We start from the raw sequence: 17,874 nt of genomic DNA, 5'->3' as shown, positions 1-17,874 counted from the left end.
CTCTTACGCATGCCATAAACCAGGAGTTCTGTCGGATGCAGTGTTAAATAATGGTAGCTACATTCGATTCGCTAATTTGCAGGCAAGTAGGATACTGTACTGCAGAATTATTCATATACTACATCATCGCTTAATGGAGTCCTTTTCCTTTAGATTCAACCAATGGCTATAAATGAAAACAAGTTTTCCTATGCCAGTAATTGCGTTGGATTCTTTACTGCTCCAATTTGGATGGGATTGGTAGTTAGTTTAGTTCTAATTGTTATATTATATGCTGGAGTTTTATGTACGATGTACGTGAAAACTATGGATCGCTTTGAAGATGCAAAATCACCAGGTATAACGATCAATATTTCCAATTAAATAGTTTGGCTAGTTATTTCTTGTATAGATTGCTGCTTTCAAGTATGATTGATACCTTAGTGAATTAGATTTACAGACTTTGGCTGATAGTACATCGTTACAAAGGCAGCGTTTTAGACTTAACAGTTTTTGCAGCTATGGCCTAAGTTCATGTACTCAGTTTAGCTAAACGTATAAAATCAAATCTTTCTATAATGTACACGCTGTCACCTAATAAAGTATCTAATGGTTACAATAGAATTGACTCATTCTCACTCGACTTGTTATAAAGGTATGAACAGGCACTGCCCTGTTGCGCTAATGTCGAATTAAGTAAATTCGTTTACACTACTACATAGTGTACATCGTGCTGTAGATATCCTTTTCGAATTGATTAGATAAGTTTATTTAATAGTAATCGTTTCTCAATTCGAATGTTTGAAGAGAAATTGCAATTATTTGATACGTGAATAGAGTTGATAATGCTTTCTATAACTGAACTCAAACCCGTAACTCTCGATAAGTAATGAAAGCAAACAAATTATCTTGTTGCTTGGGTCTGTAGTACAAATTGTTGCTGCCGCTACTATTCATAGATAACATTATTTGAAGTTTAAAAATTTATACTCATTACTCTCCCAAAAAAGCAAGCCTGACCAGCAACAGGTGGATATATAAGGAAATTAAAAAAATCACCGAATGTGTTCGTGCGTGTGTTGTGTCATATCCGGCACTATGTAGGCGTAGTCATGCAGTTGCACCTACAACTATTGTATGTTGTGGACGTAGCTCAGATATTGCTAGAGGCTCGATGAACATCAATTCTTTGACTAGCATGCTGCCCTTTCGAGTATTTATATTAGCCTTTTGCTTACGAATTCAGCACGCACGATAAATTATCATCGTTAATTCAATATTTTGGCAGCAAACGTATTTTCATTATTTGAAATTCGAGCAATTAGATTACGAGATACTTACAGCAAGAGATCGTGATTACTTAAATGATCAGCAAAGATATACAGCAAATTTGACTGAAAAAGTCATAATCAAAAATATAACTACTGTATGTCTTCATGCGACCGAATCAGCATTGTATACCAATATACTGTGCGTACTTTTCTCAGATTCGAGTAATAGATCTGTGACTTCTTTTTCTGTTGACGTAAATGACGTTTTATCAAGTTATAAGTCAATAGGAACAAAGCGATATAGAATTTAATTCTATTACACTTATTCTCTTTCGATTCACAATTTGTTCATTAATGTGAGTGTTGTAACTGCAGTACGAAATTACGAGCAAAATTGATCGAATGGTAACTTTGATGATAGATTTATAAGGCAGATAGACTGATTTCTCAGACTTCCTTGATTGCTTACTCATGTAATATTAACTTTTAATGAACGCACATTGCGTCTATTACCAAGAAGTAGCTATATAACTAAAAATGAAATTGTTTACATGTGACATTGCCGGTCATTTATTAATGCCCTGTTTCAGATATACGAATACATCATCTATAATAGATTTTGTAGCGATTTTTGTAACATTACATAAGAAGCTTGCAAATATATAATTGAAGAAATACATCAAAAAGCATCATTCAGGTTCTATCTAGTCGCTTAACAAGATATTTAAAAGAAGAATAATTTTCTATAAGCTTTCAATGAGAAGATCGTTTTTAATAGTTTCAGAAGAGAATCATATTATCGTAAGATTAATAAATTTACTGTAGCGATTCATTTGGTAGTTGAGGAATACAACTATTGTCAGAATTTTGAGAAAATCTTAAATAATTTATTTAAGATTAAGTGATCAAAGTACAGTAAAAAGGTAGATTTTCGTATTTATAGTGAGTTTAAATTATTGTATCAATTGTGCTAAAACAGGATTATGCAAATAACTGGCTTTAAAATATGTTCTAAACTTATATTCTGGAATAATTTAAATATTGCCGGAGTGTACAAATCTTCGATAGAGAACATATTCATTTTATTTTATTTCTATACCTTGGCTACTATACTCAACTGTAAGGTAATAATCATTTATGTGACTCAATTATTAGGTCATAGACTCATTGATTGAGTACTGTATAATAAGATATGGTTTTGAAATGTATTAATGCTACGATACTTGGTAAGTTAGATCGCATTTAAATTGCAAGTATTAATTTTCTTTATAATACTTCAGTTACTTTAAGGTTTAACAGAGCAGTATAGCAGCAGCTAACAGTACGGTTATCAATTTAAATACTTAAAAAGTTTTTCTTGACAGTATGACGATAAACCAATTCATTCCTTCAGTTCACGAATAAGAAATGTTCTTCTTAAATTGGCTGTAGTTTTATAAATAGCAACACGTAATTATATGACTTTCATCTATTGTTCAGCTTACTCTGATTAGCGAAAACCATGACCTCACTAGTGAGTTGATATATTAGGGGATCTCATCGTATTGATTTGATTGAATTCAGTTTTTCTCTTAAATATGGTACTAATTAATGCTTTTCGAATATTGGCAGTGTAATACGCATAGATAAAAGGTTGTATGGCAGGATAGCTAAAGGCTAAGTAACGTGTGGTAGATGCCGCTTGTAATCGTGCTGTTGATGTAAGATTATAAAATGCCAAAGTAGATGATAACAAGAAAGGCATCAGAAGTGTAAAATAGAATGTGAAAACTACAATAGCTTGGATAACCGCTTTTCGCTCGCGTCTTACGCGAACAGAGCGAGTATCATTTGGTGCCGTATCCTCTAAAGTATAACTTTTTACCAAACGGATTTCTTGCGTACGAACTAGACAGATCACTCTGCTGTAAATTAAAAATAGTATAACTAGAAGGAAGCAGGCCACAACCAACAAACAAATATGAATATTTGTATCGACAACAACGAATGAATTCACGTATTTAAGTGAACAATTATTGATTGAGTTACTGTTTTCACTCAAGGTCACTACGGCGGTAATAGGTATAATCGAGGATAATGTCCAAACAGTTGTAATAATGATAGTAATCTTTGTCTTGGTGATTAAACGCTCATATCGAAACGGGAACGCCACCGAAACGTAACGTTCCAGCATGATAAAACAAGCGTGTAAATTTAGGTTAACGAACATTCCTTGACCCAGACGCGGTAAAAGTATACATAGATAAATAGAATAGGATGAAAATTGTCCCGTAAAGCGTACTATTACATAAATACTCCATAAAATACCATTGATAAGCATACTTTGCAGAATAGCCGTCGAGAGCGACCTTAAACCTGATTTAGACCAAATGAAGGATAGTAAAAAGGAATTGGTAACCAGTGACATGGAGCCCAGAGTAATTAAAGCTGCACTACTCATGATTGATGTACGCCACAGGTTAATTTCTGATCAGAAGAAGATAATCAATCATAGAACGAATTAAGGTTAACTTATTCTGGTTTAAATAAAAATTCTCTCTATAATTTACTGCAATCGGTTGCCCGCTAGATAAATATTCTTTACGCTAATAAACCATTTCAGTGAAAATGTTAACAGTATAAAATTTTTAAAATGTAGGACAACGGACAGGTGAATCATATTAGTAAGAAAAGAGGATAATTAAGTTAAAACTGCCTGATAGCAAATTAAGATTTTTATCTTATATTCATAAAGTAATAACAATGGCTGCGACTCAAATTTTATTGTTGACTTCATTAATAACAAATACATGACAAAGAATTGTTACATAATCAAAAATGCCTGTTAGAACAGATGACTTGGAAGTGCTAGAATCAGGAGTACACTTAGGTGATATAGGCTCGTATTGCCGTAAAAATAGAAGAATAAAGATGCAGCGAATTTAAATAATCAAAAAAAAATTTAAGATAAATGCTGATGTAACCATCTGGTCATAATAATTGATTACGTAACATTATTGTTTCGATCATTTATTCAGTTCGATATTAGCTTAGCACAGGTTTGTCAGCTTGTTATGTAGGTTAAGTTGTAATTAGCTAAAGATTGAGATCGTAAAATATTGTAGTCATGGATTGAATAATCTTATCGATTTTTGGATGATTCGAGTCTATTACATTTCGAAGATAAGAATATGAGTAATGAGTCTAATGACGACACAAAAAAGGTTATGATAATAATTATAATTACGCATTCATAAGCATCCGTACACTAAAAGGAACTGATAGCCGGAGAACATCAAATTTATGACACGAAGACATTAATGTAAGTGCGGAGAATCCTTTCCCAGCCTAAATGTTTTATTATTGTCTAGACAAGCTTATGACTAGTCATAGGAGAACTATTTTTAATGAGCAAACAAATGATATGACGATTGTCTTAGGTTCTATTCCCTGTAGATACTACTTTTGTTTTCTTGTCAAAGAGATACTTTCCACTTCTGTCACTAATTAAAAACACAGACCTATGCTTTTTCAGAATTAGTAATTGAAGGTGGCATCCTCGTTGTAGAATGAATAAGTGGTTGAAAATGAATTCGAAAGTGTGAGGGGCCCTATGCGAAAATTAATCCCACTGATATGCTGTACTGAGAGGAGTTATTGTAAATATAAAATAAAAATAACAATTCAGATCTTAAAAATATTGTTAGAGTTTGAATTACAACATTTAAAGCAAATATCACCATTGATATCATTTATTGCTAATATTTCTGTTTTTACAGCAGAAAAATTCAGCTCATCACGAATCTAAGCCCTTTATCATAAATTCTATCGGTATATTTATACCACCATGTACAGCATTGTATTTAGGCGAATGTAGTTACATTATTCTAGGATCGTCTGTTTCACTCGTGTAAAATTTTTCCCTAATTTATCAATTTTCTAAATACGATATCTTTCTATTATATATTTACAGTATATTAATAGATTCATGCTTGTGACGGTGTACGTCACTGTATGTATGCTCTTATGGTGGATAGTATTAGATATGTTGTTACCGATGACTTGGTACGCTATAGACATGAATACAGAATTAAGTTGTTAGGGATAGATAGTACGGTATGATAACGTTTGATATATTATATATATCACTGGATAAAAGACCGGTTGTTATTGTTGCATATATAAGAGTAAGGAACAGGACAGGCGCTCGAATGAAGACTTAACTTAAAACCGTTACAATACTTGATAATGGAATATATATAATCATATACTGTATAATGTCCGCCTATCTTGGTACCAAACTGTATTGTAGGATATTACTATGCCATACAGTTCTTATTAACATGCACTCCGTAATATGTGTATGTCTGGTTGCCCTGGCTATTAAGTGATTTATACAATTATCTGTACATAGATATACGTCTTCCATAAAGATTTGACCTACACATAGATACTCCACCGTATAAGGTTGTTCGGTTTAGCAGTAGTGATACTATATTTGTTCATTAGATCAATGTTCACAACAGAAACGAGTTCTTTAGTATCGATAGTATAATGCGTCTGAGGATGAGTTCATTCTATTTAGTTGCTCTAAGATAAGATGAAAATAGCCTTATTTATGCTTCAGCTATCAATAGAATTTTAGAGTACCGATTTTTAGAGTCTTACTTATGTATTATAATTCATATTGTAATACTTGAATTGATTAAATAAGTCTTAACCATGGCCTTAATTATGTTCTTATTTAATATGTCATTGAAAGGTCTGTCTTTAGTAAGTAAAACTACTTTCATCGATACTTAAAGTTTTAATGGGTTGATTTTCAATTTATTATTTCGGTAGCGATTAAGTTTGACATTGTAAAATTAAATATAAGAATTTCAAGGATATTCATGCCTTCAGATACAATGATGATAGGGTCTGTATCATTAGCTATGTATAGCAATTTAGAGAACTATTGCTATTTTTGATATTTGATTTGAAATTTTATTTTTAATATTAAGGTAGATAATTCACGGATGTAACTACCTGCTGTAGGGTGCTTTAGTACAGTAGCTTTAATTTCTTGAAGATAGTACGTCACATCTAGTACATACTTAGAAATATCTTTCATTCTGGTATATGATGTCTATTACACGGTTTGTGAAATTTTAATTTAATCTATTTTGATCCGTTTTTTACTTATCATTCGGAACAATGAGCAAATAAATAGATGATGTAAAAGAACTTAATATTTGTAAGTTAAATTTCTGAATATAAAGAGATATTATCAAAAGGAAGAATTCGTTGAAATGACTGTTATCATTAAATGTTAACAAACAATAGCGGGATATACTTAGAACTTACGTGATATAAACAAAAGATGATATATTTCAGAAATTATTCAGTATTGTACAGTAGTATACATTTATCTTACAGAATGATATTTGGGTAATAGCTAAATATATCACAAATTTAATTATTTACCTAGCGTAGAGAACAGGTGTGCCATCCTTCGATCACAAGGATGGCTTAAAAGGTTTTCTTGATTAATTAATTAATAAAATTTTATGTTTTGTTGATAAATAGCAGCGGAAGATGATATTTCGGAACTACTGGATATTGATCCTGGGCTAAACGATCTGAAATTGTTATTACAAACCTCTCACTATAAAAATTAATCAGTTGTTATAGTAGTTATAAATAGGAAGAATGGCAATTAATGTTACGTAGTAATATTTGGTATACGCGTACATATATTTGGTTCGTTAGCTATCTTTTCTTACAATTTTATAGTAATGTTAACTATTACGTTAATAGCGCACTGTAACATTGCACTATTTTGTCATTATGTAGCTGATAATTGTTAGTAGGTTAAGGCGTAGCTAAATTATTGTTGTATAGTAGTAAATACTACTGTGCAATACCAACCATTGATTTTAAATAAAGTTTCGATAAAAGAAGAATGTTTTTCATATAAATAATTTACATCGAAATGTCTTCATTCGGCTATATTCAAGGTAAGAATGATATATTTCGAAAGACTTTATGCTTCTTTTAGTGCTCGGTGGCAACAGCAATTACCAAGCTTATATGAATTAAATTTTCAAATGTGTATAACAAAATGGCACAATCCAAAAATCAACCAACTTGAGTAAGTGCGAATAAACAGTTCACAGCTAGCGAGCGTAATTTAGTGGTATAAATTTTTTTCATGCTTTTTACAATAATAGTATCAAAATAGAGTTTTATTACATCGATTAAATTGATGCTTTTGTCCGATATTGCTCTCTTTTAAGGAAGGAATGACTTTAATCTCATTCTAATTTAGGACTTTTAATGTTACTAGATAGTTGCTAGTATAAATTATATATTAGGATGATGTAACTTAATTAAATTTACATGCTTGCACCTGTCAGATGTACTGTATATTACTCGATTTCATTTCCTTTTCAAATTTTTAACTATAATTTAGAGATGTTATTTTCGGTAGCGGTAACGTTGCTTTGGTGCTTGACTCTGGGTGTTTTCGTTATGCCATGAACTGGAATATAGGCAAATCTCAAGTTCCTAGCAAAACAAATTATTTATCATAATTTCTTAATGAATAAAATATTAAACATGAATTTTTAATTTTCGTACTCTTAATTAGTGCCTTAAGATTATGATTGCTGTATAATTTTCATTAAAATTCTTACTGACTCATATACGAGTATACTTTAAAAGTGTAAAGTATTAGCGGATAGGATTATATCTAATTCTTTGCAAAATAAAGTAAATAAAATATTAATATATATTTTTATTTTCGTGTTGTTAATTGGCGCCTTAAAAAAAATTAAGAAAGTATGGTCGTTCGTATCGAATTATCGATACGATGTCGAGTGATTAGAGACTACAATACTCGAAATGAGAGAAGGAAACATTTTTTCTCAGTAGTCCTAGAAATAATGTTATTGAAAATCTGATAAAGTACAGTAGGTTGTACGTATAGTAATAGTATGATGTACTTATTTAGGCTTAGTTGTACCGTAAGATCTTCACAAGTAAAAAATTGTGAATGTGCCAGCTATCTCACCTACAAATTACAGTATAGCATCGGAGCTGTGATATGTTAAATTTTGATATTCCGGTGCAGTAGGGTCGGTCGTTCAGAAATCGTCATGTTTTTTAATTTACTGTGCCGAACTGCCAATATTCCAACTGTTAAAAAAGTATTCAATGTATCCGACTAGTACGCAACGGGATACTCAGGCGAAATCCGCACATTCCTTTCATGACGCCTGGGTTTTCCGCGAATCTTCGGTGGTGAACATATTTCAGGTGTAATATCCGAAACCACAGTCAAAAGGTTATAGCTTATAGGCACAGCAAATCAAACAGTAAATTTGAACCTTGCCAGGTACAGTACACTGTATGATTTGAGCAATTTGCAGTTTCTCAGGTCTAGTCTCAGACAAGTTACGGAAAAATGGACAAAACGCGTAATGCGCAAAATACACTTGACACTGTGTATGAGCAAAGTACAGTACTGAACAGTATAGCAGGCCGGATTCTCGATTTCTATTTTTGCAATATTAAATTAATCAAAACATGAGGCTATATGGATTATTGCTTCCCAAGTTTTCAGCTTCTAATTCATGTTTTTACAGGCAGTGCCATGAAAGTACAGAATTTTAGATTTGCGTTCAAGTCATAGACTAATAAACAGATCGTAATACAAGTAGATATATGTACTGTACAGTACTGTACTCGCTGCGTTTATACAGTATATTGTACTGTACAGTACAGTCTACAAGTACTGTAGTCTGTAGGTGCGTAAAAATAGGGCCGTACAGTACAGTGTAAAGTACAGTACTATACAAGATACGGTACATAAGCGGAAATCTTGACATAAATCGTTTTAAGCAGCCAGCTAAAAGAATCTAGTGTATGTATAATGATTAAAATTTTATAACCATCTATAACTGCAAACCATTTGTCAATGATAATTACATTTTGAATATAGCATACCACATGCAATATTAAAAGAGCTACCTAAAAATCAAAGGCTACATTAATATATAGCTAAACTGTACAAAAATTCATCAATAACTGCGTATACAAAGTTACTCTATTAAATGTCATTCATTGATGCAGGCACATCCTCAATGCTTTTACTTAAATATTATAGCAATTTTAACAAATGTAATAGCATATAGTTTAAGCCACATGTCGTCTCTGATATATCAGTTAGCCAGAAATACGCTTTAGTTTAGCATTTCTTTAAATACGGGTTGCATAGACAGAATGCCAACACGGGGCAAAAAATTGCTAATACGTATTATACTCGTACGTAATAATAACGCTGTTATTTTCCCTCAACCGAAAATGTACTATATCTGGTGTCTTGACTATGAGATTCCAAGGTGTATTCCTTTACTGACAGTTTTTCTAGATTCTGATCTAAAATAGTGATGAAATAGTCGATTACAATGTAATTTTTGTAAAATCATTACACTTGATGGTCGCATAACTGACTTACCTGAAGAAAAGGTAGCTGTATACTCGTTCCCTATCAGCTTTTTTTGATATAGATTCATTATAGAATCAGCAATTATCTTCGCATTACTTTTCTAAGGATTTTGTTAATTAAAAAAGATTCATGGAAAAGTCAGTTAGTAAGTCAGTTTAAATAATGGGTTTCTTATAAAATAAATGGAGTATCTCTTGTCCGATACCTGATACCCACCAGAAGTTAGCATCACAATCGGAATATTTCTGAAACGCGTTTCCTTAAAAACGATTTCATCGCGCTTAATGACGCCCTAACCGTTACAAGATCGTTTGTATGTTTAAGAGCTACAATAACGAAGCGTTAAGAAATTCTCTGATACATCATCTAACCTGCGCAGATATACATAAGCCCCCTAAAGGATCTCCATCCAAGATATCAGTACCTTATTGAGTGGATGGAAATAACGATGGAGAAGATTAATCATTGCACAAATAATTAGCTGAAGTATGAGCCTTTGTGAAGAAAATTTGAGCTTTACGCGGTTTCAGAAATTGTAGCAAAAACTTACCAGCATTATATATCACTATATCTGGTTTGAATTCATCTAAAATAGTTGGATAGTTTCTGTAAACAAAAGATTCAAAGGTATGTGTATGACTCAATAGAAATTTGATTCTTAAATCACTGTAACGATTTCGCAATCGAATCAGAAAAGTAAAATTGTAATTACTTACAGTTTTATTAGCATTAAGTATCTATCATCCTTTTCGCCTGTTCTAATTTTAATCTCCTTACTAATCCCACCTAAAAATCTCAGTAAATTTAATATGAATATTTCCGTAACAATTTTCTCTATGAATACTACTCACGTCTTGCATCCTTATCACGAGGATATATGTCTGCGTTATATAAATCCAATATATAGACGTTAGAGTTATAAGCGAAATCTCTTTCGTGGCCATTACCCTAAATTTTGAAAGTAACAAACATAAAATGAAAGTAAAATGAAATAGTTCATTCAGATGAATAAATTATTTGCAATAAAATACAGTCATAGGTCTGTAAATTAATTTCTATCATGTAATAGTTAATCTATGTTAAGGGGAATTAATATCTTGGCATCGAGTAAACCTGATGAGCGTCTAGGTCTATTATTACAGCTTTTCTTACGCCATCTACGTGCTGAAATAGCATCTAGAGTACATATAGGAAAAATAAAATGTTGTTGTAAATTAGAAATAGGATTAGGAATAATTCTAAAACTATAGATAAATACGTAGCGTTATCCATCCATAGTATACCTTTAAGCAGATCGTGATATCAGCATAAGCACAAAATCCACCACCGTTATCGCTGCTGCAATGGTGAAAACCGCCACCTACGGGTCAATACAAGCTAACATTAAGTAAGGCAACAGCTACAATACCCTAACTTCTCATGGGATAGTCATTCATTTTATGAAGGAAATATGATAGAGTGATCATATCGCCATAATTGAAAAGAAATTATAATTGATCAGTCAAAAATTATACCAATATTGATAGCCCATCCTCTTTCTAATGCTAACTTTCCTGCCTGTGAATCATATACAGCATGATAAAATAGCCAATTGGTAATTTCACCTCCTATAAAGAACACTCTAAGTGTCATCATTTTATTTAAATTTTACTCACCAAAACGGTTCCACCGGTCTGATATCGAAATGCTTTCAATATACGTTTTTGAACAACAAAGTTTGGTAATAACGCTACGAATGGTACTTCAATTATATTTGCTACGGTTATGCTCCACTGTATCAGCATGAAATAAATAAATCAAAGCCTTCATTAATCTTAAAAATGTTACTTGTACTTGGCATAATAATGCGATGTCAATTATCAAACGACAGGTTGCGTTTATATTATATTATTTTATACGCGTATAACAACTTATACATACACCCAATTCAACAGGTGACCTGGTATATACTCTTAATACCTTAAGTCAATCCTAAGGTATACGTACATGTATTATTTCTTTCTCCTGCTATTAATCATCGCTCAGTATTATGATCAATGTGATACAGACACTACACATAAAGTTTGATAGAGTATCAATTATTTATAAATACGCGTGTCTGTTAATTTAAACTAGCTATACAGATTTACAGCTATAATAAGCGTATCTCTCCGAATTAAACCTTTAAACTCTTCAGATAAGAGCTTGGATGGACTACCAGCAAGTCATTTTCCGTTGCTTCATTTGGAATTACAATATCATCGTCACCAATTAATTTCATAGCTGAAAAGGTTTTTTAAATTTTTTGCATAATCAATTATTGTAATATCTAAATGATATTATCTAGTTAAATATAACATAGCGTACAGCCACAATAGTACAACTGTATAAAATTTAGAGCCGTATCTCGTAAGTTTGCTCTTTACTTAATACTGTAACGTACTACCCTACTTCCGTAATTTAGTTGGGCTTTTATACCCTCTACGTATGACACGAATTATGCAGTACATTGATGAGACCCTTTAGGTAAAAGATTATTTGTAAGCTCGTTTAATATTCACAATATAATTAATTTATTGATTGCAACGCATAACTAGTTGCGAGGAATCAGTTATTTACAGTATAATGCCACTAGTATACGATAAAGTACAATGAGAAAACTATTCCTGAATTTGCTTTTGTGCAGCCATTACTGTAGCTACTTTGAATCCCATAAGTCAATACATAGCAGGATAAAGAAAATAACATGATAGGATGTAATAGGAATAAGAACATCGTGCGATTTCGTAGTCCTGTGCCGTTAATGTAACTATCACGCTTTACTATATTCTGTGCAAAGTATTTTCGCAAGTCAGTCACATTAATATGCTTAAATATCGAAGAAAACTGGTACGTTTGTACTAACGATTAACGATACCAAGCTATTTAATTAATCTACTCGCATTTATGCTTCATGTATTGTACTAACTGTAAAGTAACAAAGTATCAAACTCAATGCAATAGTATAACCACTTGTACGTTGAAAAGCAGCAATTTAATTATTCTACAGCTCTCACAAAACAGTCGATAGACTTAAATATTTTTAGCTGGCTACAGTCAGCCAGTTATACTTACATCCGTACTTCAAAATAATTGAGCAGGCATTTTTATCAAGTCAAAACATAGTTTTCCTCTACTGACTACTAATTTTAGGGATTGTCAATAAAATAGTTATACAGTGCGTATATAGCATACACTTACGTGTTGTATGGACAACTAAAAGCAACCTACATTTTAATATTGCCATGACCTTTCCCCATTTACACGAATCGAATGGATGCAATTTTTCTACGCCGAAGAAGGAGATATCGTAACGATCACTATAAACAATAGGCCATTGATTATCTCTAATGTCGATGTATAGGTTCGTTAAGGAAGTTCTCGGGTCGATAAATTTTGGAGGCGATTTCCTTTCATTAATTTAAAATGCAAATTAAATCACGTCATTATACACTGTACAGTACAATGTGTAACCTCAATTAAACAGTTATTAGGTAGGCAATGAACTAATAAATTAGGGTACGGTGGTGATTGTGAGTGCGTGCTTTCCGAAATCGAAAGCACATATTTGGTTAACTACGCGTATAATAATAAGGGAATTTATAATAATAAGTTGCAATATTTTAAAAGAATTTGTATGCGTATTTGTTAACTTAATATACCGTACTGACTATAAAGACCAGCATAAATTTCTATAGTATCAAAGGCATTAACTTAAACCGCAAGTGTAACGCACAGTACAGTCTGTTGAATATTGCTAGAACATTTCAGAATTACGGTTAACTTGATGATTCTAGCGCCACAATCAAAAAAAGATTATGTACGATCGTAAATTCAATCCGACAATAACAAGTTAACATAATACTGTACTGCAAAATTCAAATTTTAAAGAATTAATCTATCTGTGAGTGATGCTCATGTACTATACTCCAATGTAAACGAGTACGCAATTTTTAATCCTATCAGCGAATGGAATAAGTACGGCTAAATGAGCCCAATTATTGCTTAAGGTTAAAATAATATAACTATGAGTAACTACAGTACTCAATAATATAAAAGTAACACAAATATTAATTATTCGACCGATTGACGTTGTGGATGTACGGGTAAGGTACTGTAGATACGGTACAGCTTTAAAATGACAATCAGTAAGATTTTGCGATTTTATATAACCGTCACCAATTTTCACCAGTGATCTTGAAAGAAATGAATAAAGTTTTAAATAAAAATTAAAATTACCTCTGCTGCTTCTGCATCCTCTGTTCGTCTATGATATACTGTATCATTGATTGCCATCATTCCTTTAAATGCTAGATTACAATACTGTACTGTACAGTACTACACCATGATCGTCATACTGTGTGTCTGCACTCTGCAAGACTGTCTTTCGCAAAACTCTACTGTACGACAGTGTACTGTACAGTACAGTACAGTACAGTACAGTAATGTACAGTACGCACACCGTACCATGCGCCCTGACCGGTTCAAGTGCGCACACTCTTAGGATGCCTTTGTCGTCGATGTGTTCGTTTCCTGTTCGTATTTTCATTGCATTTGCTTTGATGAAACGCCATCTATAGCAATCTATAGCAATTGATTACATCCAAGAAAGATCATCGCCATCCCTTACTCATTAGTTCCCTCTTAAGATAATTAAAACTATAGCAATGCGGACATATCTATTACTACTTTTTCTGACGTGGTCTGGCAGTTGTTCTGGCCTTTTAAGAGACTCATTGAATAACGATATTGTCAATAAAGATGTTACGAGATCGATTGACATTAGTAGCCAACTAGTCAAAATGAAAGTTCAAGTTTTGATGGAAAATACTGGTACCAACTCTATCAATTCCTTTCATATTGCCATTGAATCCAAGATGCATGAAATGTTATCATTTATCGATGCCAACGTAAGCTTAAGATCGCGGTACTGTTGTGATTATACAATTTATAAAAAAAATGGGAAAATTTTGCAAAGTCGTAAGGCAACATAGTGCGTGGCATATTTCATAAAATTTGAGATATAGTCGATACTGAATTTAATACCCAGTAGATGCTAATCTGGTAGAATTTTTGCAAGAAGTTCTGTTACTTCAGCCCTCAAAGTATATTTATGGGTCACTGATTTACTCAGTAGATGTACAATGTAGCAGTGTACGGTATTACCACACGTACGTACTGTATAGAGTATGGAGAACGTGATCTTGTGCTTTGTTCCGATGTTATAGCTAGCTTTTACGTCTAGATCTAAAGAATACAAGTGTGTAGCGATATTTTTTACTTACTGATGCACTCTGGTACTGTATGACATTTAGAATAATTTGATTGAGAACAGTTATACGATAAAGATGATGATAATTAGTGTAATAAATACTGTAGCTTATTTAGCATCTATCAAAAATATTCATTGCTACCATAACAAAATACGAACGATTATTATGTTGTTCACGAGTTTTAAATTATCCTTCTATACGACAGTATGTAAATTAGGACGATACAATCGTATTAAATTGACGCAATTCTGTATTTTTAGTATATTACTTATATTATTTCAGCAGTAATGTTGGATATCTGTTGATAGGTTAAAACCGACGCATCTAACAAACATCCTTTAATGCCGAGGCGTGTTTCGATCTCCGATAATAGGTATTTCTTAGAAATGTAAAACAGTTGCTCGCTTTTCGTAAATTATAAAGCGGCTTTTCTTAAGTGGAAACTTATACGTATTGCACAAATGCACGTCTTTTACAGAACACAGTAACAACGCATGACATAATTGTAAAATGCAGCTCATGCAGGATTGATTTTGTATCAAAAATGTACACTTATACCGTACTGTATAACTACATTCACATATGCAGCGTTAAAATAATAATTGATTAAAGTTGATTACTATGCATAGTTTTTTTATTACCACTGTAGTTATATGTCATATACAAAGCTGCATTTAGCACAGAACAGTACTATTAGCAAAGGATAATTAATTAATAATGAGGCCGAAGTTATTATGTGTCGTGATATTTAGCGATTCTGCGCGACTGTCAAGGCTAAATTAAGGATTTCTAAAATAATTGGTTTTATATAGGGATAAAAGCTTCTACCGCCTGCAATTAAGAGACAACGTTGCTCCTAGTGGGACTGTGGCAGTGGAAATTGAAATGGTTTTTGTGAATGCTTTGAGACCTTATCCCGCCCAAATTAATCAATTGGACAAGCAGTTGGTCATTTATGATGGCAGTCCATACTTTTTCTCTCCCTATAATACTATCAAGCAAATAACTACTGTAACTTTGGCCTCTAGTAATGTTGAAAGCTATTCCAAAGTGAAGCCCGTAAGCTTGTCCGGTAGCACGATTACATATGGCCCATACAGAAATACACCTGCATTTGACGGTACATCTGTAACAATTCACTACGAGAACAACTCTCCATTCTTATCCGTAGTTAGTCTCGAAAGAGTGATCGAAGTTTCTCACTGGGGAAATATAGCTGTTGAAGAAAAAATCCATATTAAGCACGTCGGAGCTGCTTTGAAAGGTGATAAAGAATATTAATACAATCTAAATTTGGGAAAGTTCCAGTATCTAATATATTGAAGTTAATATACCAATATAGGATCCTTTTCAAGATTCGACTTTCAAAGAGGACAATCTTACGAAAACATACCTGCTGTCAAATCATTTAAAACTGTACTTCCTGCTTCTGCTAAAGATGTATACTATAGGGATGAAATTGGAAACATATCTACTAGCCACATGTTGCAGTTAGAGGATTCGGTCGAACTCGATATTCGTCCTCGATTCCCCCTATTCGGTGGTTGGCAAACCCATTACACTCTTGGTTACAATGTGCCAAGCTTTCAATATTTATACTCTAATGGCAATTCTTATCTTTTGCAAATGAGACTGATAGACCATATTTTCGATAACTGTGTGATAGAAAATATTAAGCTTCGTATCATTTTACCTGAAGGCGCAAAGTAAGCTGCTATAAATATGCAAGTTTATATAATTAAATTTACCAATTAATTAAACCCTTACGACATTCGTTAAATTTCAAGTAACCATATATTTACATTGATTTCAGAAATATCATTTTCAAAGCTCCTTATCAAGTAGAGCGTGATGCAGATGGGCTACATTTTACGTACTTAGATGTCGTTGGTCGTCCTGTTATTTCTATTCATAAATCTAAATTAGTAGAACATCACATTCAAGATTTTAATGTAAGTTACTTCAAAATATTACCTGAATGTTTATGTTTCGGTATTAATGCAGGTGGTCTGTCTTGCTTCTAGCTACGCTATGATTTTTCCCAAATTTTGCTTTTACGCGAGCCTCTGCTTGTGGTAGGTTCGTTGTATCTACTATTCCTTGTCGTTGTTATATATGTTCGATTGGATTTCTCAGTCATTAAAGACGAAGCAAATGAAGCCCGTCAGAAAGTCGCCGGTATATTAGAGGAAATTCAGTGCCTTCAAGAAAATCGTGAAAGTCTTTATGAAAGTTTTAGTTCTGCAATCTCCAAGTATAAAGCGCAAAAAAACAGCAATGCTTTCGGATCAGCCCGCAAGAAATTTGACCTTGATTATAAAAAAATTTATGCTGATGTTACTGTTTTCCTTGAAAAACTCGGTACTGAAAAGGCAGAGAGCACTATAACGCAGCAGGTAAACACCTGAGAAATTCTAAGTAATCTTTGATTATGTTATATATGTTACATTTTTATTTCATATCTCTTTTTTCCCTAGATTCAAGAAATACAAACTAAGGAAATGGAACGCAAGCATCTTCTTGATCAGACAGCATCTTTAACCGAACAGATAGTAGTTGGTAAGATTGATCGCGAAAAATACATAGATAACCTGCAGAGTAATATGGCGAAGCGTTCCAAATTAGCCGAAGAAATTGCCATTTTAAATTCCAATTTGTAACACGTAATTTTGTCATACTTCTTAAGATCACCACAAATCTGTTAATAAATGAAAGTAATTACCAAATTTGAAACGGCTACATGGCCGACAAAGTTTTCATTTAGGTTGTGTTTTGTGAATTTCAATCTCGTTAAATAACAATCGATCTATAGTAATTGATGTGAAACGAGCACATAGTTACATTTGGCTAAAGAAGCTGATTT

The 17,874-nt window shown here is 32.6% G+C and overlaps 2 protein-coding genes across 2 annotated transcripts; one reads left to right on the top strand and one right to left on the bottom strand.

The window, feature by feature from the left end:
- Positions 1–9,598: 9,598 nt before the first annotated feature.
- On the bottom strand, positions 9,599–13,108 carry TRIADDRAFT_25844 (uncharacterized protein; the record flags this gene model as incomplete). Its single annotated transcript, XM_002112367.1, has 12 exons — positions 9,599–9,820; positions 9,926–10,012; positions 10,092–10,144; positions 10,271–10,326; positions 10,437–10,506; positions 10,572–10,668; positions 10,834–10,896; positions 11,004–11,080; positions 11,235–11,277; positions 11,376–11,492; positions 11,882–11,982; positions 12,970–13,108. Coding segments are annotated over 12 exons (1,125 nt in total), but the record flags the coding sequence as incomplete, so codon positions are not given.
- Positions 13,109–14,540: 1,432 nt separating this feature from the next.
- On the top strand, positions 14,541–17,671 carry TRIADDRAFT_56383 (uncharacterized protein; the record flags this gene model as incomplete). Its single annotated transcript, XM_002112799.1, has 8 exons — positions 14,541–14,648; positions 15,320–15,384; positions 15,824–16,275; positions 16,354–16,717; positions 16,825–16,963; positions 17,036–17,090; positions 17,148–17,407; positions 17,489–17,671. The coding sequence occupies 8 exons, from the start codon at positions 14,541–14,543 to the stop codon at positions 17,669–17,671; spliced, it is 1,626 nt and encodes a 541-aa protein (XP_002112835.1).
- Between the last annotated feature and the right edge of the window lie 203 nt (positions 17,672–17,874).

Source organism: Trichoplax adhaerens, genomic scaffold (genome assembly GCF_000150275.1).
Source record: "Trichoplax adhaerens TRIADscaffold_5 genomic scaffold, whole genome shotgun sequence".
In the NCBI taxonomy this organism is placed as follows: domain Eukaryota; kingdom Metazoa; phylum Placozoa; class Uniplacotomia; order Trichoplacea; family Trichoplacidae; genus Trichoplax; species Trichoplax adhaerens.
The sequence above is the reverse complement of the archived record's forward strand: the minus strand, read 5'-3'. Positions and strand labels throughout refer to the sequence as shown.